The following is a 21,886-nucleotide window of genomic DNA, read 5'->3' as shown; positions in this document are numbered from 1 at the left end:
CAGAGTGAGAACTGGAGATGGATCTGTTTGAAGTGAATACAGTAGATGTCTTTGAACTTACTGGGGTAACTTACTGGGGTAACTTACTGAGGGAAAAATATGCCAGCTCAATGGTTCTTCTATTATCTATATTCCAGACTAAAATTAATGTGCCTAAAAGAAAAAGAAAAGACGTTATAGAAGATAAAGGAACATCTGAAAGTCCTTTTAAGGGCATCTTGCCCCCTGTCTGATGAGTGGACCCTTCTACGACAGCTAGTCTAAGACACAGTGGCAGGGAAGGTTGGAAGGTTTTTCCATACACAGAGGAATTCGAGTGACTGCAGCATCCAACTGCTCCAACCAAGTTGGATCTCCTTACTGAGGCCAGAGAGCCCATCCCTAGCTCCTCTTTCATGAAACCTGTCATACATGACCTGGGTCTTCCCCTAACCCTGTTCAGCTGCTTCCCAAAGGGTGCTTGCTTTCCTGGGGCTGATTTCTCCACCCACCATGGTCCCTCCAGGCCTTGCTTTTCTGAATTTCTTCCAGTATCTGCTAGTGACATATAAATCTCCCAAAGTAGTGGTCTGTTTTCCTAGCTTCCTCTTAAAGCTAACCAGAGCATTCACAAATGTGAAAAACTTAGTAATATGACAGCCTAGATGTCTTAGCCTTTGTAGAATTTAGTAATTGCTGCTTATAAGGAAGATACTTATATTCTCATTATTTTTCAATGAAAAAAGGATTTAAAATTGCAAGTATTGATTTTTAAAATCAAGTAATATGGAAATGTACTCCTCATAAAAAAACATTTTTAATATAATAATCCTCTCTTTTCCTCTCAGAGCTGTATTTAGTTTGTTATGTCCTTAAGTATGCATATTTATCTATATAAACAGCCAGAAAAAAATACTTTGATCTTGTGTATTATTAAAAAATAAATAAAGGGGCTTCCCTGTGGTCCAGTGGTTAAGAATCTACCTGTCAATGTACAGGACACTGGGCCAGGAAGATCCCCCATGACCAGGGACAACTAAGCTCAAGAAACACAGCTCCTGGGCCCGCATTCCTCAGCAAGAAAAGCCACCGCAGTGAGAAGCCCATGTGCAGCACAGACCCAGCACAGCCAAAAATAAATTAATTAATTGAAAAAAAAAAAAAAAGACTCCCTTCACCACCTCCTATAAATAGTATCTCCAACATGGGCACCTTAGTATGTGTGCTCAAGTTGTGTTTCAGGAACTCAGAATCACCTCTCATCCAGTTCAAACCCACTGACACCACTGAGCCCTCCACTGGGCCTGCTCAAGTATCTGATGGGTGACCTTTTGAGATCAGAGGGACAAAACCCTCACCCTCAGAACATACTAATGCCACCATTTTCAGAACTCGTGTCCCACAAGGAAGCACGGCCATTTGCACCTGTGCAGAACAGCAGTTACTTCACCATTTCCTTACCTCCAATCACCTTTCCCCGTGCCTCAGACCACTCTGCTTCTTTAACTCATAGAGATCCCAGCTTTGAGGAGACAGATGTGAAACTTGTTCTCCTCTTTGTGTAAAAATCTTTTCTTTGCCACAAACCTTGGCATCTCCGTGTTTGACTTGCTGCCCACTGGACAAATAAACCTGATTCAGTACACAGTAACTTGAGAAAGAGAGGGATATCTGTAGACTAGACTAAACTGGAGGTGATTCCTATCATGCAGAAATAGATAACAATTTTAAGGGGCTGATGAATAATCTGTGTAGCCCATCTACTCAGTAATTCAAGCAAGCTCTTAATTGGTAAGGTGTACTGGGTCAAGAACCAGCATTCTCTGTGTTGTGCAATATTTCACCTCAGCTGACTAGTGAAAACTAAATGTATTTGGAATGGAAATGACATATATGCAGATGTAGCATTTGATGAGCTCTTATGCAACCCTGGCTTGTGGAAACAAACATAAATAAAGGAAGCATGTGTAGATTATAAAAGGAAGGGAAACATAACTCAGTTAGCCTCTCCAGGTCCAAGGTTTGAAAATGAAGATCCTTTTTTCACTGACCTATCTGGTTTTTATTAGTTCTCTAGGTTGGACAATAGATAGGTACTATTACATAGGCATTGAAGAAACTACTTGGAACTATGCTCCTGCTGGTAAAAACATGCTCAATGGAATGCCTTTTTCGGACGATCAGTAAGTAATACTTTCGCGTTGAAAAATTTGCTATCAGACACAAATGTTGGTGATTGTTATTCACTGATAAAATGCTGCTGAAGAAGTTTCCATGATAGACTCTTTAAGGGCACATTTTGCTATTAGAACTGCTTCCTTTGAGTTTTTTAGTATAAGTATAACATGGAAACTAGCTATTAATATAAATCAGAAATTGCTCCTTCCTAGGATTCCTGCCACTCTTGCCTTCATGATACATATTTCAAGGATCATCTCTAATCCTGTATTTATCATCGATTTTTTATAAGTGGTGGTTGTTGTGGTTGTTCAGTCATGTTTGATTCTTTGTGACCCGATGGACTGCAGCACACCAGGCCTCTCTGTCCCGCATCACCTCCTGAAGTTGACCCAAGCTCATGTCCATTGCATTGGTGATGCCATCCAACTGTCTCATGCTCTGATGCCCTCTTCTTCTTTTGCCTTCAGTCTTTCCAGCACTGGGGATGAGTATGAATGGTAGGCAAGAGCTAAAACAATGCTTTTCTTTCTGGTATGGAGTCTATGGCAGAGATTGTAAAATTGCAGCTCTCTTCTTGATTTTTCTGTTCAGATGACTGGGACAAAGAAATCTAAAGGTTATATGCGGGGTTCTGGTTCACTATGTTTGTCTGCCAAAATGCCCCCAATTCTACCAACAAATCCCTGAATCATTGAAATGTGTAAGGAATCTTAAATTGTAACATTGATCTAATGTTTGAGAGCTAAAGTAACCTCGAAGTAGGGTCAGAAACCTTCCATACATGGTTCAGTACAAAGAATTTCTGAGTCATTTGAACTGAAAGGCCAGGCATATGACTTGATACATTTGCATTTCATCTCTTCACCAGACTTTCCAGTCTTTTCCTTGCCTACGGTATTGTTTCTGACTCATTCTAGATTTTCACCGGTGTCTGAGTTTTCTCTGCGAAATTAGACTGGAAAGATTCTTACTTCTAGTTGCAGTTGATTTGACATGGCTTTCTTTTCAGTAAACATTTGTTAAAGTTCTTGCTTGTTTGTTTGTTTACAGAGAGTTTCAATCTGAAACATATCTCCAACCAAGCAAAGATAGGATAGGATCTGTCTATAAAAAGGCTTTGTATTTTGGGTACACGGATGATACATTTCAAACCACCATTGAAAAACCATCCTGGTTGGGATTTTTAGGTCCAATCATAAAAGCAGAGACTGGAGACCACATTCATGTACATGTGAAAAATAACGCTTCCAGAATGTATAGTCTCCATCCTCATGGACTAACCTACACTAAAGATAATGAAGGTAAGTGAGTTCCTATTCCTCAGGTTCCTGAGTTTTTGTTAATGAAGAGTACAAACCTCAGGAAAAGCAAGGCAATCATGAACTAAAGGAATAGTTTGGGCGAATACAGATTTTCACTTCAGATGTCTCAAATTTTTATATCCCAGATTGTTCTTCAATTTCTCATTTGAAATGAATGAATGACAATCTCTCTCCCCCATTCAACTTCTGGGAAAGAAAACACACTTTTCTCTCATGTAAATAAGTAAATACATAAGTTTGGAGGGTAGGAGACACTCATGAGCTAAGTGTTATGTTGGCAGAAATATTGTCCTGCCGTTTCATATCCATGTCCTGTCATCTCATTTTCTAGCGAATGAGAGTTAGCCTCTTAGAAAACATCAGTGTCAGATGAAGTCACTATTTTCCAGACAGTATCTTCTCTCCTAAACATCCACACTCACAGCTGTTTGATGGTGTTGGGAAAAGGAAGGGAAGAGAATGCTAACACAAAATAGGGTTGGTCTCAAAAGATGATAAAGGATGAGAGGTTGGACATGCTTCAAAGTCTCCTATTGAATGAGGGAATGTTATCCATAGTTATTAGATTCCAGCCTCAAATGGTGGAGCTCTGAGGCAAAATTCTAGGATAATAAAAACGAAGAGGGCAAGGCCCCAGATTCAGAACAAAGGTAGTAGCTCAGGGTAATGTCATCCATGCTGAAGACCACTTCCTGACATCAGTGGGCAGCTTGTAGGTAACGTAGATGCTTTTTATTTTGTGTTGGGGCATAGCCAGTTAACGTGTTGTGATAGTCTTAGGTGAACAGCGAAAGGACTCAGCCATACTTATACATGTATCCATCCTTCCCTAAACTCCTCTCCCATCCAGGCTGCCACATAATGTTGAGCAGACATCCCTGTGCTATGCAGTACATCCTTGCTGGTGATCCACTTTAAATATAGCAGTGTGTACAGTAACATGGATGTTCTTGATGCCCTCTGGAAGATGTAGCTCAGGTAAAGCCCTGTCATGGGGCTTCCCGGGTGGCTCAATGGTAAAGAATCTGCCTGCCAAGCAGGAGACGTTGATCCCTGGGATTGGATCCCTGGGCTAGGAAGATCCCCTGGAGGAGGAAATGGCAACCCACTCCAGTATTCTTGCCTGACAAATCCCATGGACAGAGGAGCCTGGCGGGCTGCAGTCCATGGGATGGCAAAGAGTTGGACTTGACTGAGTGGCTAAACAACAACAGTAGCTTGGAGGCTCTTGATGCCCTCATTCCCAAATCTGATTTTCAATGATGATGATACAGAGTGCAACTCAGGAACTCTTTGTATCTAAGACCTACACAGATAGTATGTGCACAATGAATAGCTGTGGAATCTGTCGATAAAGTTGATGATAGTTTGTTCATATGCTGCCTGACTCCTTTCAATTTAAGTCTGGAAACTGGCCAAGCTGGGCATTCAGGTAGAAACCGACTAAGGGGAATCTAGGGAGACAGGAGGCAGGAGACAGGAAATTGGGAAACACACACTTTCTAAAAATACAAATTAACACACGTTCATGGCTTAATGCAGAAAGCATGATTCATGTTAAGAAAAATGTTGTCCACTGGTTGCTGTGACCACAGTGCAAGTTCCATTTTCTAGGCGCTCTCTATCCAGACAACACTACGGGCCTGCAAAAGGAAGACGACCGTCTAGAGCCAGGGGCAGAATACACTTACAGGTGGTTTGTAGAAGAAAATCAGGGGCCTGGTCCCAATGACAGTAACTGCGTGATACGGATGTACCACTCCCATGTAGACACTCTAAAAGATGTGTCTTCAGGACTTCTCGGACCAATTCTGACTTGTAAAAGAGGTAACATTTAAAAAATCTCACTGTAGCAAATAGAGACAGCTAGGATGTGTGGGGTCTCCCTCACTCTCCTAGCGGAATTTTGCTAACAAACTCTTCTGTCTTGACCTTGATTCTCCAGTCAGAAAAGTAACGTTGCCATTTGGCCTCTGAGCACCAGATGGCGCTCTTGAGTCCAATGTCTCCATGCAAGTCCAATAGAGCAGGCTGTCAAACCCAGTAATCTTCATCCTAGTCACCTTCACACAAAAATTCCGCCACCTTTCGCCTATAGAGAAGTGTTGAACCCGCAGGGTGAGGGGAAATAGGGAGAAGAGAAACTGCCTGTTCCTTGCATGCTTAGTTCCTTAGGGTTCAGTCTATGGAGGTGAAAGGTTTTCCTTTTATATTTTGAATATCAGAATCAGAATCACTAGTTTATTTCATAGCAAAAATAATTTTCGCAAAGAGTAAGTTTCACCGTTCTTTTTGTTTTAGGAACCCTGGATGGAGATATGGAAAAATATATCGATGAGTATTTCATTCTGGTGTTTTCTATAACTGATGAAAAACATAGCTGGTATATCGATGACAACATTCATACATACACTGAAGCTGGTCAAGTTAATGCTAATGATCCTGACTTCGAGGAGAGCAATCTCATGCCCTGTAAGATTATGAAAAGATTTCTCATTCCTTATATCCTATAGTTCTAACTTCTATGACTTTATTTTGTGATTTCCTTTCATTTAAGTTTGCGTCAATGAGTTTCTGTTTCCCAGTTCTTCATTCTGGGTCTGGCAGGCTATGTTTCAAGGGGTCGCAAAGAGTCAGACACGAACATGCCATTTTTGCTGTGAAAGAAAGTGAAAGTGAAAGTCCCTCAATCATGTCAGACTCTTTGCAACCTCATGGACTATACAGTCCATGAAATTACTCCAGGCCAGAATACTGGAGTGTGTAGCCTTTCCTTTCTCCAGGGGATCTTCCCAATCCAGGGATGAACCCAGGTCTCCTCCATTGTGGGCAGTTTCTTTACCTGCTGAGCCACAAGGGAAGCCCAAGAATACTGGAGTAGGTAGCCTATCCCTTCTCCAGCGGATCTTCCCAACCCAGGAATCCAACCAGGGTCTCCCACATTGCAGGCAGATTCCTTACCAACTGAGCTATCAGGGAAGCTCAGTGGTGCTATGAAGGCACCTAGAAAATCCTGCCGGTTTCCAAAGTGTCATAGCAAGTGAAGTTAGATAGATGCATTTTTTTTCCTAACGTCTGATATTGATGAAAATAGATGATGACAACAGAGAGATGTGATTTTTTAAATATTCATTTGGCTGTGTTGGATCTCAGTTGCGGCAGGTGGGATCTTTTGTTGTGGTGCACGGGGCTCGGGAGTTGTGGCACCAGGGTTTAGTTGCTTCATGGCCTGTGGGATCTTAGTTTCTGACCAGGGACCAAAGCCATGTCACCTACATTGCAAGGCGGATTCTTAACCCCTGGACCACCGGGGATGTCCCCAAATATTTAATTTATGGAAGAACAAAGACATAACTGAGCAGATCTTCTATGGAAATGTGCTTCTACATAGAACTTTTCAGAAAAGTTGCTCTTGTTATCTCAGACCCCCTCACCTTTGTCTCCACTTTCCACAGACTTAGCTTCTTTCTATTCTTTTCCCCCTTTTCACTGCTTCCTACCTTGCAGCTTAGTTTTCTTCCTCTTGCCTTTAAATTTGTGTTGTCCTCAGTTTTAATCAGAGATAATGTTTATAGCCTCCTTTTGGAGGGAAACAAACCAAATCCTGTTGCAGATTTTGCATGAGAACAATGATGGCACTCGCAGTTTTATGTGATAAGGAAATGCATAGAATATATACCTTGTGACCTTGAGGTAACATGCTTGCTCGATAGGCTAATTTACTTCTGCTTTCAGCAATAAATGGATACTTGTATGCAAATCTACCTGGTCTCACCATGTGTGCAGAAGACAGGGTCATGTGGTATTTTATCAGCATGGGTAGCCTGTTGGACATGCACCCCATCTACTTCCATGGACAAACTCTGATATCTCAGAATCATAGAAAAGACACCATTACCGTCTTCCCTGCCTCCATGCATGATGCCTTTATGGTGGCCAAAGGTGTTGGAGAGTGGCTGCTGGACTGTCGGATACACGGTAGGGATTTATTCTTTTTACATAATACAAGGTCAGGGGACTCTCAGTGTTATGACCCATGACAAACGCTAAATCTTCCAAATGGGGAAAGATGTCACCATCAGGCAGGTGACAGGATTGCCCTTTGGAAAGTCAGTAATACAGTCAGAACCAGAACTCAGGTCTCTGGCACTTTTAACTTTATGGTAATAAACACTTTTAGTCATATAGGGATTATTTTTGTTGCTGTTTTTACCAAAAAAAAAAAAAAGGTATATATTTGTTAGCCAGTGAGCCTTACAAGAGCCTTGAGTGTCTGCCAGAGCACATATAATTACTCTTCTTTTTTAAATTGAGAAGACAACTTCCAAGAGGTTGAAACACTAATCCAAAACCCTGTGAGAGTCAGAAATTATACAGGCCCAAGTGTTATGTCAATTCTGAACCAACCCAGTAATGGTTTCCTGGCTTAGTTCCCTCTTCAGTCACACTTCATATTTAATGATAGAAAGGCCCATTATGAAATTACTGATCTTCTCTATTCTTACATCTGACTAAACTCTGCATGGAATCATGTAAATGTTTTGCGTTATTTTTCAGTCAGAAAACACAACTGTTACTTGAACTGAAGAGTTTAGCTTTTCTCCCTTTTTTACAAAAATGGGATTTACTTCTCTGATCAAAACCTTTCTTATTTCTAAGTCCAATACTTTGGTTAGCATCATACTTCAATTAATTATTTAAACAACTAAACAACATGTACTTATTGGGATTCCCTGTGTGCTATGACCCTTCCTCCCAGGGTTGTAAGAAAAGGGAGACCCACACATGGCTATTGTAACTCAAGGACAGAATTTAATGATAATACAAAAGTTCTCACCTAGAAAGGAATGTTGTTTTAAAATATGTTTTAAAGGTTAAAATGTACACCAGATCTACTCCTCCTCTTGACCTCATTTATAGATGTTGCCTTTAAGCCAGGTCTTTCCTCTTCAACTCTGCAGGAAAGATAGGGTCAACCCTGGACACAATGAAAAACCCTTGGCTAGTGGACTACATAGCTTTCCCCTGTGTTTCTTTTCTTCCCATGGTGAAGTTTGGGGTGTTTTTTGTTTGTCTGTTTGTTTTGGCTTTTTTGTGTTTGCTTGCTTTTGTTTTTTTGTTTGTTTTGTTTTCAGTAATTATAAGAATGCATGAATAGACTTGCTGGAAAGAAAGGAAGAAAGCAAAGAGGAAGGAGTGGAGGGAGGGGAGAATTTGGTGAAGGTAGCAGGCAGAAAGAGCGAAAGTCTAATGTGGTATATGAGAGCCACCGCTTAGGAGCTCCAGAGAGTTGAGAATTAAATAAGCCAGGTGATAAACTTGTGGTAGCTTCAAATGTGGCCACAGGAAAGTGTTTACACCACCAAAATTAGCGCACACACACACACACAAAATCAGATTTAGTATTCATTTTTGGAGAAATAGTTTAAGAATGTGCCATCAGTCCAACCCTACCCCACCACCATCCCAGTGCCCTCTCCAGTGAATAATCCCTGTAAGCCATTTGTGTTTACACAAATGTGTATTTGTGAATACTCGCAAAGCTGTTTACTATGCATTTTCATACAATATATATGAACACTTAGAAATAAAAATGCACAGGTACTGTTTTAAATAAGGAGATCACACTCCATATAATAGGTTTTATTTCACTATTAACTTAAAAAAATAGGTTATTATTTGTATATAATAGGTTTTTCTATCTTCTGCTGCTTGCTTTCTTCACTCATCCTTATATCTCGAAATCTTTTCCATGACATTCCCTTTACTTCTAAGCTACTCTTTTATTTTTTTAAGTTTTATTTTTTAAATTTTTATCATATAGTTGCTGTGTTACTTCCACGATACAGCAAAGTGATTCAGCTATACATATACATATACATATACATATACATATACATATACATATATATACATATCCCCTCTTTTTTTGGATTCCCTTCCCATTTAGGTCACCACAGAGCACTGAGTAGAGTTCCCTGTGCTGTATAGTAGGTTCTCATTAGTTATCTATTTTATACATAGTGTCAATAGCGTATATATGTCAGTCGCAATCTTCCAATACCTCCCTCTCCCCTCCTTCCCCACTTAGTCTCCATAGGTTTGTCTAGCTTACTTTTCTAAATAGCTGTATAGTTTTCTGTATTTGTTTGAGATGTAGCCTAATTTATTTAACCATCCAGCTATTGATAGATATCTAAATTGCTTTCACTTTCTTGGTTCACTGTGTGTGTATGTGTGTGTTAGTCGCTCAGTCGTGTCCGACTCTTTGCGACCCCATGAACTGTAGCCCGCTAAGTTCCTCTGTCCATGGAATTCTGCAGGCAAGAATATGTCCATGGAATTCTCCAGGCAAGAATCTTTTCCATGACATTCCCAAAATAAAGCTACTCCTTTATTTTTTGTTTTATTTTTAAAATTTTTATTGTATAGTTTATTTACAGTGTTGTGTTAGTTTTTACTGTACAGCAAAGTGATTCAGCTATACATATACATATATGTATATCCCCTCTTTTTTGGATTTCCTTCCCATTTAAGTCACTAACAGTGTTATAGCTAGCCACTTTTTATTTGTATCTTTTTATGTATGTGTAAATTTTTGTCTTGCCTAACTGAAAGAAGCAAAAGTTTTTAATGGAAGGGTTCTTAATTTTAACAAAGGCTGCCTAATCATCTTCCAAAAAGTCTGTATGAATTTACACTCTCACCAGTGTTGCTCTTAAATCAAAACACAGGACTGATGCTCTCATGGAAACGTACCTGCCTTGGTTTTCTTCCTGCCTGCCAACTAGTTAATCTAGTAATTAATGGTAACAACTTCAGAACCACAGGGAAGATACTTTTGATTAAACAGACTCTGATTCCTCTCAGTAGGCAGGTGCTATATTCCTCAGGAGCTGATCTAGTGCTGGTTATTAATCTCCACTAGTATACGCTCCTCAACATTCACTTTGGCATCCTGAGTCTTGTACTTACTTCATACATTTCAGGATTTTCACAGATTCCGGAAATAAAATGCCTCAAATTTCTCAAAAGAAAGGGAAGTTGCAATGTTGTTGGCTATAGTTTTATATATATATATATATAGACTAAGAAAAATGTTTTAATGTTTTCATAACATTCTCTACTTGGATTTACTATTTTTCAGAGAGTATGCAGGCTTTCTTCAATGTAAGGGATTGCCAAAAATCTTCAGCAGACATTACGGGGACACAAGTTATTCATTATTACATTGCTGCTAAAGAAATTTTTTGGGACTATGCTCCATCTGGCATAAATTTCTTCAGTGGAAATAGTTTAACAGAAGCTGGAAGGTAATGATTCAGTGATTAAAATATTCATGGTTAAATAAAGATAATTGGCCTTTTTCATAACCTAGCTATTCCTACAAGGACTTAAGCATTTTATAATAAAAAGATATTGATAAAATAAAGATGGGAAAATAATTATAACAATAATTGGAAAATATTCAGCCAAAGGATCATTGTTATATTACATTTTTCTCTAAATGCCTTGGAAGCCACTGCAAAGAAAAACATACTTCTCATCTTTTTCTTAGCATTAAATTTTTAAATGGATTTGTTTATAATTATGAGATATTTAAAAAGGATGACCCAGGGGGATGGTATGGGGGTACGGGAGGGGAGATCAGGATTGGGAACACATGTACACCCGTGGCGGATTCATGTTGATGTATGGCAAAACCAATACAATATTGTAAAGTAAAAAATAAATAAATAAATAATTTTAAAAAAGAAAAAAAAAAGAAGACTGGAAGGAAAAAAAGGATAGAAGAATTGCATCACTAGAGGTCAATGACTTGGGAAAGATCAAAGCTTCAAAAAGTAAGGGTAGGAAGACTTAAATCTGTCCATCATATGTAACCTGTAGGTTATAATTATCACAAAACCTTAACATCAAGTACAAATAAACTATGACACTGTTAAAAAAAAAACAAAACATAGTGAATTATGTTGTCAATAGCAATTTTTCAAAAATTCAAAAATATTTCTCACATGTAATTTGTAATTTCATGCTAAGATCTGAGGGTATAGTCAATAATTTCTTGTGTCATCCTTAAATCATATTATATATATATATATATTTACTCAATAACACTTAAGAATGTATTACCAATTATTTCTTTGATAACCTAAAACTAAGACTAAAATACATCACTGTGGTATCAGCACTTAGAAATGCACAAAAAGTTTTTCTGTAGTCTGACTGCTAAATATATTTACCAACTTGAAGATTACAGGAGTTGTAATTCTTTTAGTCTATTGAATGAAAGTTTTATGTCAGAAAATATGAAGTTCTATAACCACCAAAAAATAATATTCCCCATAGTATTTATTTTTTTAATTTACTCATAGAAAATTGAAGAAAACTGAGAATGTTCTATCAAGTGAATATTTTTTTTTCTTTAAAGCTCATCAACAAATTATTCAATCTGTGTAATGGAAATTTTGTGTTAATTATGAAAAGCCTATCAGGGCTTAGAACAAAAATTAGATTCAACTCTCATTTTATATTGACTAAAATAAGTATGAATTAATAGATTCTTTCAGCTCACATGATTCTCCTGGTTATGAAATTTGATGCTGTCTCAGCATTGCAAGCCATCATTTCCTCCTAAGAAACACTTGTCCTCATTTTATGTTATTACAATAGAATTAAAAAGTTAAGAATGACATCTCTCATCTCAGTACTCTAGCATCTCAGCACACTTGTTTTAAAAGCAATGTTTATTACTACTTGCCTTAAAAAAAAATCAGTCTTAATGTTTTTAAAATTTTATTCCAAAAGAAAAATGTATAGATTAAACTAATAGGTAGTCTACAGACAGAGACTTGTGTACATGTACAGACAAAAGACTGAAAAGATATCCATGGAATGTGTTGATAGTGATTATACAGAGATGGTAGAATTATGAGGATCTTAAGTTTTTTGTTATATATACATTTTTATTTTCCAAATTCTCTACAGTGAGCACGCATTATTTTTATAAATACATTGCTATTGTTCAGCCTCTGTCATGTCTGACTCTTTGCAATACATGGACTGCAGTGCACCAGGCTCCTCTGTCCTTCACTGTCTCCCAGAGTTTGCTCAAATTAAGATCCATCAAGCTGGTGATGCCATACAACCATTCTCATCCTCTGTTGTCCCCTTCTCCTCCTGCCTTCAATCTTTCCCAGCCTCAGGGTCATTTCCAATGAGTCAGCTCTTCATATCAGATGGCCAGGTGGAGCTTCATCATCAATCCTTCCAATGAATATTCAGGGTTGATTTTCTCCTTGCAGTCCAAAAATGAAAGTGAAAGTCACTCAGTCGTGTTCGACTCTTTACGACCCCATGGACTGTAGTCCATGGAATTCTCCAGGCCAGAATACTGAAGTGAGTAGCCTTTCCCTTCTCCAAGGGATCTTCCCAACCCAGGGATCGAACCCACATCTCCCACGTTGTGGGCAGATTCTTTACCAGCTGAGCCACAAAGCTCTAAAAAGTCTTTCAAGCACCATGATTTGAAAGCATCAATTCTTTTGTGCTCAGCCTTCTTTAGTCCAACTCTCAGATCCATATATGACTACTGGAAAAACCATAGCTTTGACTATATGGACCTTTGTCGACAAAGCAATGTCTCCGCTTTTTAATATGCTGTCTAGATGTGTCATAGCTTTCTTTCCAAGGAGCAAGCGTCTGTTAATTTCATGGATGCAGTCGCTATCTGTACTAATTTGGGAGCCCAAGAAAAGAAAACCTGTTACTGCTTCCATTTTTTCCCCTTCTATTTGCCATGAAGTGATGCCATGATCCTAGTTTTTGAATGTTGAGTTTTAAGCCAGCTTTTTCACTCTCCTCTTTCACCCTCATCAAGAGGCTTTTTAGTTCCTCTTCACTTCCTGCCATTAGAGTGATATCATCTATGTATCAGAGGTTGTTGATATTCTCCTAGCAATCTTGATACCAGCTTGTGATTCATCCAGCCTGGCATTTCACATGATGTAATCTGCATAGAAGTTAAACAAGAAGGGTGACAACATACAGCCTTGACATACTTCTTTCCCAGTTTTGAACTGGTCAGTTGTTCCATGTATGGTTCTAACTGTTGTTTCTTGACACGCATACAGGTTTCTCAGGAGCCAAGTAAGATGGTCTAGTACTCACATCTCTTTAAGAATTTTCCAGTTTGTTGTGATCCACACAGTCAAAGATATTAGAGTAGTCAATGAAGCAGATGTTTTTCTGGAATTATCTTGCTTTCTCTATTATCCAACTAATGTTGGCAATTTGATCTCTGGTTCCTCTGCCTCTTTAAACCCCAGCTTGTACATCTGGAAGTTCTCAATTTAGGTACTACTGAAACCTAGCTTGAAGGATTTTGAGCATAACTTTGCTAGCATGTGGAATGAGTGCAAAAGTAATGGTAATTTGAACATTCTTTGGCATTGTTCTTTTTTGAGATTGGAACAAAAACACCTTTGCCTGTCCTGTGGCCACTGCTGAGTTTTCCACAAATAGATTACAAATACCTTAAAACAGATGGATGTAGGTTCTTGCTTTCTTTTCACATGGTCATTGTAAATTTAAAAGTTCTCTGTTTCTACTTTCTCTCACAGTGAATCCCACTTCTATTTTGAACAAGGCCCAACCAGAATCGGAGGAACTTACAAAAAACTAGTTTACTTTGAATACACAGATGCTTCCTTCCAAACCCAGAAGGCAAAAGCAACACACCTTGGACTCCTTGGTAAAATTATTTCATAGCTTGTGGGGTTATAAACACAATTTACACATATTCTGTGCCATCAAAAGAGTACTCACCAACTCACAGTTTTGGGGATTCTCTGGTGGTTCAAATGGTAAAGAGCCTGCCTGCAATGCGGGAGACCAGTATCAATCCCTGGGTTGGTAAGATCCCCTGGAGAAGAAAATGGCAACCTACTCCCATATTCTTGCCTGGAGAGTCCCATGGACAGAGGAGTCTGGCGGGATTCATCCAGGTTGAAGCTACATTTTTTTTGTCCCTGCAAATCCATGAGAGTTTCTAAGATACTGAATCACCTAGACTTCTTTTCATTGGACACACTCTGGTTCATGGCATCATCCCTTTAATTTGTTCCTAGAAGAACCTCACCCAAGTAACACAACCTGAATGACATTTATGAACACCAATGACAACTCCTAACTCTGTTGGTTTCCAGGCCCTGTCATTAAGGCAGAAGTGGGGCAGATCATCCAGGTCACTTTCTATAACAATGCTTCCCTGCCGCTCAGCATTCATCCCCATGGATTGCTTTACAACAAGAACAACGAGGGCTCCTTCTACAGAACACCAGGAGGAGGCAAGTACCACAGCTCAACCCAGGCGCAAGCAAGGCCGACAGCAATACAGTGTGAGCAAGAAAATCAGACTCCTCCTAAAATCTTTGGGCAGCCTACTTTTCACATCATCACAGATCTGTGTACTCACGGTGGCAGAGGGGGTCCTTTGGCCCTGTTCAGCTGTCACCCAAGGTACCACAGTGTGAGCAGGACACAGTTCTTGATCTCAGAGATCTCATAGGCTAGACTAGGGTACTTTGGGTCCTAGGTCTTATTTCACAAATATTTCTTTCTTACTAGGTACCCCGTCGCCCTCCTCGCATGTAAATCCTGGTGCAACATTCGTTTATACATGGGAAGTTCCAACAGATGTGGGACCCACTTCCACAGACCCCAACTGCCTGACCTGGTCATACTTTTCCTCAGTAGATTTTAAAACAGACATCAACAGCGGCCTTATAGGGCCTCTTCTCGTGTGCAGAAATGGAAGTCTTGGAGAGGATGGCAAACAGGTTAAGTGATGGGACCTATGTCCGGGTATGCCTTGGTGAGAGGTTGCCTGAAACATCTTCAGGGGAAAGGCAGTGTGCAGTGTGCACCTTCAACTTCTGTGTACCTGTGTCTCTCAGTTTTACTCTTTCCTCAGCTTCAGACCTGTGTCTTCTCATGCCCAGTGAACTCTGGGCATGTTCCAGACACTTTTAATTCGGCTGGACTGTTCTGCTACTTTTTTAAGATTTTTTTTTTTTTTTTAATGTGGACCGTTTTAAAAGTCTTTATTGAATTTCTTGCAGTATTGCTTCTGGTTTTTTATGTTTTGGTGTTTCAGCCACGAGGCATGTGGGATCTCAGCTTCCCTACCAAGGATCAAAACCACATCCTTTGTATTGGAAGGCAAAGTACAAGCCGCTGGACCGCCAGGGAAGTCCCCACTTGACTGTTTTAACTCTTCGTCCCCCTCTAGACAGCCACTGCCTGTCCCACCCTTCTCTTGAGTCATCTCTTTTTCTTCTATCCTGTCTCTTAGAGAAGGACACCACCAAGCCCAGGACTTTGATCAACAACTCCTTGTTTCTCCCCTCCAGCACTGGTCACCAGCTCTCTGATCCCATTGCCTTATTTGAGGCAGCATCATCTCTTTCTGAATTCCTGCAACCTCCTAACTCCTATCCCTGCTTCCATTCTGCTTCAGTATAGCTCCACATTCCTCCCTTTCTAATCAGATTATAGCACTCTCGACCCTAAAAATCACCCTACAGTCTGTTGGCTCAGAAAGCAACATATCAGACCCCGTGGATCCTTCTAGATCCATGCTCCCCCCTGCCCCACCCCCCACCCCACCTTGCACACTCCATTCTGGTCTTACTGCAAAGTTAGCCTGTTAGTCCTGAGTAAGGATGGCTAGTTCACATCTTTTTGATTTTGCCCTTCTTCTCTCTGTCTGGAACGGACTTTACTCACTGTTTTACCTGCTAAAAGGGGAGAATTTTTAATAAAAACTCAGACTGAGGGTCCCTTCATTTTCTTCAAACAATATTCCCAAACCAAAGTTAGTTCAAGTTCCTGCAGGTTATTATGGTTCTGTCTGTAGGTTTCTGTCAGAGCACTTGTGCTCAAGCCACTTCGGTCGTGTCTGACTCTTTGTGACCCCGTAGCCCGCCAGGTTCTTCTGTCCATGGGATTTTTCAGGTGAGAATACTCCACGGATTGCCATTTCCTTCTCCAGGGGATCTTCCTGACCACGGGGCTGAACCTGTGTCTCCTGTATTGGCAGGCAGACTCTTTATCACTGAGCCACCTGGGAAGCTCTGTTAAAGCACTTCCCCAGACAGTTATTTTTACTGGCCTGTCTCTCCCAATAGACTCTAAGTGCCTTGAAACCACAGATAGGGTTTTATTAAATTTTTGGTAACAAACCCAGTCCTTCTGTGGCATGTGGTAGGTGCTCAATAAATGCTTAATGAGCAAATTTCCCTTGTTCTTCACTCACAAGTGAAGTAATAGCCAAGTTCTTTTGTAATTCATGTGTTGGAAAGCCTTATAAGGGCTTCCCAGCTGGCTCAGTTGGTAAAGAATCCTCCTGCAATACAGGAGACACAGGTTTGATCCCTGGGTTGGGAGGATCCCCTGAAGAAGGAAATAGCAACCCACTCCAATATTTCTGCCTGGGAAATGCTATGGACAGAACAGCCTGGTGGGCAACAGTCCGTGAGGTCACAAAACAGTCAAACACAATTTAGCAACTAAAGAACAACAACAAAAAAGACTTATAAATCCCCAGTGTAAATATATAAAATTGAATGTATATTTTATTTTAAAATATGGCTTTGTATTTATAGTCATCTATATAATGAAAATCATATAGCCTCATAATTTTTACAGTACATATAATTTTTCTACTTTATCCAAAAATATAAATATATATGTATATTTCTTCATAAATCCCCAAATACAGACCTTCTAGAATCGAAAACATTTTATTTAACTTACTTTTTACAAAGCTTCCAAGAGAAGCCACTATGAACATCTGTGATTATAGTGTTTAGTTTTATGGAGTTAAGATATAGGGGGTCCTTAGAGTAAGAGCTTTACATGAAAATAGTGGTAGAGATTTCTCCCAGCTTCTTAGTTCTGTGATAAATCTATTCACTGGGATTCATACATTTGTAGAAAAAGTCCATAAGTGGGGAAGTTAATTGATCAGTTTTTCCAAGAACATAAAAATCCCATTGCATGGGAAATCCTATACGAGGGCCAACCATTTGAATATGTACTATGTACTACTTTGAATATGTACTATGCATATTTTGTGTCTGTTTATTTTTTCTATTTTCATCCACAGAAAGGAATAGACAAAGAATTTTACCTACTTGCCACAATATTTGATGAAAATCGAAGTTATCTCTTAGATAAAAATATCAGGATATTTACCACAGAGCCTGAAAATGTGGATACAGAGGATCCAAACTTCCAAGAGTCTAACAAGATGTATTGTAAGAGAACACTTAACTTAAAAGATAAATGTATTAAGCAGTTTAATTTCACTAGGCCTAAAGAATTACAGATTTTTTTAAGGGAAACATATGTTCCCCTCAATTGTTGGCTACTATGTTTCATGTTTTCTTTAAATATAATTTCCCAATAAAAATAGAGCTTACTAGGGGAGCCTGGTGGGCTGCAGTCCATGGGGTCGCTAAGAGTCGACCACAACTGAGCGACTTCACTTTTGCTTTTCACTTTCATGCGTTGGAGAAGGAAATGGCAACCCACTCCAGTGTTCTTACCTGGAGAATCTCAGGGATGGGGGAGCCTGGTGGGCTGCCGTCTATGGGGTCGCACAGAGTCGGACACGACTGAAGCAACTTAGCAGCAGCAGTAGCAGCAGGGTGATTACGGAGAAGGCAATGGCACCCAACTCCAGTACTCTTCCCTGGAAAATCCCATGGATGGAGGAGCCTGGTAGGCTGCAGTCCATGGGGTCGTGAAGAGTCAGACACGACTGAGTGACTTCACTTTCACTTTTCACTTTCATGCATTGGAGAAGGAAATGGCAGCCCACTCCAATGTTCTTGCCTGGAGAATCCCAGGGATGGGGGAGCCTGGTGGGTTGCCGTCTATGGGGTCGCACAGAGTCGGGGGGTTGCACAGAGTCGGACATGACTGAAGTGACTTAGCAGCAGCAGCAGTAGCAGGGTGATTATGTTACATTCTATCAAATGTTTACCAATGCCTTTTTGGTGCAATACATTATTTTAGCTATTGCTAAATATGATACAGAAAAGTCACATATTTCTCTATTGCCAAAGTAATGGAGTGGATAGGTAGGGTGTTTGTTGAATTGGTTGGTTTCTGAAGACTTTAAAGTGTGGTGGGAAAAAAGAATGATCTAGAATCTGGAGACTTGGTCTAGAATCTGGAGACTTGGACTCTGGTCTCAACAGTTTTATTCATTAGCTTCACAACACTGAACAAGTCTCTCTGACCTTCGTTTCATCAAATCCAAAAAGAAGGGGTTGGCTTGGGTAATCTTGATATCTTACATGAATGAACTGCTTAATGAATAGTCCTTGGTTGAGTCCAAGAGATGTCAAGTACCAATAAATTAAACAATCTTTTCTTTGTCACAAATGTCTTGCAGCAATAAATGGATACATGTATGGAAATCTGCCTGGACTAGATATGTGCTTAGGAGACAATGTTTCATGGCATGTTCTTAGTGTGGGATCAAGTCAAGACTTTCACGGGATATATTTTTCAGGAAATACCTTCACTTCCTTAGGATCAAGGGATGACACGATATTTGTGAATCCCCATATCTCCCAAACACTTCTTATGACACCTGATTCCATAGGTAAGTTGTGGATCTTCTCCATCAGCCTGAAATATGCCCAAACTATGAAAAAGCGATGTCTTCATATGCACTGAATATTGTTTGTACAGGAAAAAAATAAGTTATCCAAATAATGTTTTAAAATACTTTTGCCCTGCTCCATTTAATTTATAGGAGTGTAAGTGTATCATTTTCCTGCACACAAAAATCCTCTCAGCCCTTTCCATTTTTCTCTTCCCAGGTATCAGGCTCTAAATCAACCCATACTTTTCAAAAGCAATGAGGATGCTCTGAAGCATTTTAATTTGCTTTCATTCTATTATCTGCTGCATTTCTTACTCTTCTGTCCATTTGTTTCCCAGGTCTTCCTCCTTCATCAACCTTACCCTTCTCTTTTTCGCCTTCCTCTCTTATCCCTCTCCTTGCTAGTTTTGCTCCCTTGGGAAGTATTTTTTACTTCAATGAGGTTGACTATTTCTGGCAGTTTTTTAAAGGCACCTTGTATCAGAAAATTGTTAAGGGAATCAGAGGAGCCTCCCCTCCCCTCTGAATCTAATACCCTCATTTATAAAACAGGGATTGTAATAATTTACAATCCATAAAAAGCAATAAACACAATCATATGAGATGGATGCAGTGTAGTAAAGGGCCTGGTATATGTTAGACTTAAAATTTTAGTATTTTCTTTCATCCCGCAGATATACCTTAACAAAAAATAAAACTAGCAAACAAAACTCTCTTTGGTCAAAAAGTACTAACACCAGTTGAATACTCGCTATACAATAAACACGTGAAAGTGAAAGTCGCTCAGTCGTGTCTGACTCTTTGCGACCTCATGGACTATACTATACAGTCCATGGAATTCTCCAGGCCAGAATACTGGAGTGGGTAGCCTTTCCCTTCTCCAGGGGATCTTCCCAACCCAGGGATCGAACCCAGGTCTCCTGCACTGCAGGCTGATTTTTTACCAGCTGAGCCACAAGGGAAGCCCAAGAATACTGGTGTGGGTAAACTATCCCTTCTCCAGTGGATCTTCCTGACCCAGGAATCAAACAGGGGTCTCCTGCATTGCAGGTGGATTCTTTACCAACTGAGCTATGCAGGAAGCCCTACAATAAACAAATTACTCTATAAATACCATGGATTTGTATCTTAACTCTTTGTGATATCACAAATTCATCTGACTATATATTTACATTTCAAAACTTTTTATTCTACATTCCAAACAAATAGTGCTGGTGATTATGAGTAATCAGAACACTACTCAGCCATTTTTTTTAAAAAAAGAAATATTGCCATTTGCAGCAACAATGATGGACTTTATTATACTAAGTGAAGTAAGTCAGACAGAGAAAGACAAATATCATGTGGTATCACTTATACTTGGAATCTAAAAAAATGTTACAAGTGAATTTCTTTACAAAATAGAAGTAGATTCATAGACATAGAAAACAAACTTATGTTTATCAAAGAGGAAAGGGAGATAAATACACAGTACTATGTATAAATAGATTAACAACAAGGACCTACTTACAGCACAGGGAACTATATGCAATATCTTATAATAACCTATAATGGAAAAGATTCTGAAATATATATATATATATATATTACTGAATCACTTTATTGTATGGCAGAAACATTGCAAATCAACTACACTTAAAAAAATAACATTTTAAAAAGATTATCCAAAAAGAAGTAATCACAAGAAAAAAAGGTCTTTCTTCACCACTTTCTCTTCTCTGCTGTACTCACTCACCTAGTGGCAAGTTATCACCCATTCCCTTCCCACTTCTTCCTCTCCTTTCCCCTGTAGATGTTTCCCTGGTCTTAAAAAAAACAGTAGTCTGCTTTTTTCCCCTCTTTCCTAAACAGTATCCACCACTGTAAACACATGGCAGCTTCACGATAAGGAACAGGAACCACAGAAATATGTACAGAGTTGAAAGAGAAGGCTAGTGTTGATGAAGGTGATATCAATATTAATAGAAACAAAGTCAGAACAGGAAGGGCATAAAATTACCAAAATAAAAGACAGCTGGAATTTCGGTGGAATTTTCTGGCCTGATCCATGCTGGAGTTTGTTGTTGTGGAGGTGATTTGTTTTCATTGTGGTCACTGTTTGGGGTTCTTATTAATAACATATTATTCTGATTTCCTTCAACTTCCTTTCACTACCTCCACACTCCCCCTCTGCTCCAACCATCATCATCCCTTGTGGGTTATTGTAATAGCCTTCTAACAAGTCTTCTTCCTTCCTCCCTTGCCCACTCTGGTCTATTCTCAGCACAACTGCCAGAATGTTCTTATGTCACTCATAGACTCAGAGTTAAAGCTACAGAGTTTTCAATGGCCCACAAGGGCCTATGTGACTTTGTCCTCCATTCCCCACCAATCCTGTTTCCTAGTACCCTCAGCCTTGCTCATTCTACTCCAGACCCCCAGGCTTCTTAGATGGCCTTCAAACACACCAAGCAGACCCTCAGGCAGGGAATTTTGCTATCTATTTCCTCTTGCTGGATTGCCCTTCCTCTGGATCCACCATCTATCTCTTATGAATATGCCCAAATGTCACTCACCCATCAAGACCTACCGTGATCATCCTATAAAATATTGTTCATTGCCCTCTCCCTCCACACATTCATCCAGAATTCTCAATACTCCTTACACTGTCCTACATTTTCCTTAATCCATAGCACTTATCACCTTCCAACCCACATCAGCTTTACTTACTAGGTTGGTTGTC

The 21,886-nt window shown here is 39.6% G+C and overlaps 1 protein-coding gene across 2 annotated transcripts in view; it reads left to right on the top strand.

The window, feature by feature from the left end:
• Positions 1-1,493: 1,493 nt before the first annotated feature.
• The window catches only part of LOC120858458 (ceruloplasmin-like), a 42,930-nt gene continuing 22,537 nt past the window's right edge, over positions 1,494-21,886 (top strand). The window contains exons 1-11 of one of the 2 annotated variants that reach the window (XM_040234536.1): positions 1,494-2,162; positions 3,211-3,461; positions 5,097-5,309; positions 5,784-5,954; positions 7,218-7,460; positions 10,630-10,795; positions 14,105-14,235; positions 14,690-14,830; positions 15,111-15,322; positions 17,653-17,803; positions 18,949-19,161. In XM_040234536.1, coding sequence (XP_040090470.1) covers positions 2,008-2,162; positions 3,211-3,461; positions 5,097-5,309; positions 5,784-5,954; positions 7,218-7,460; positions 10,630-10,795; positions 14,105-14,235; positions 14,690-14,830; positions 15,111-15,322; positions 17,653-17,803; positions 18,949-19,161 — 2,047 coding nt within the window. In that variant the 5' untranslated portion in view covers positions 1,494-2,007. Of the gene's footprint in view, positions 2,163-3,210; positions 3,462-5,096; positions 5,310-5,783; positions 5,955-7,217; positions 7,461-10,629; positions 10,796-14,104; positions 14,236-14,689; positions 14,831-15,110; positions 15,323-17,652; positions 17,804-18,948; positions 19,162-21,886 lie in introns of those variants that run through there. The other variant, XM_040234527.1, reaches the window with a different exon arrangement.

Source organism: Oryx dammah, unplaced genomic scaffold, assembly GCF_014754425.2.
Source record: "Oryx dammah isolate SB20612 unplaced genomic scaffold, SCBI_Odam_1.1 HiC_scaffold_2, whole genome shotgun sequence".
NCBI lineage: Eukaryota > Metazoa > Chordata > Mammalia > Artiodactyla > Bovidae > Oryx > Oryx dammah.
The sequence above is the reverse complement of the archived record's forward strand: the minus strand, read 5'-3'. Positions and strand labels throughout refer to the sequence as shown.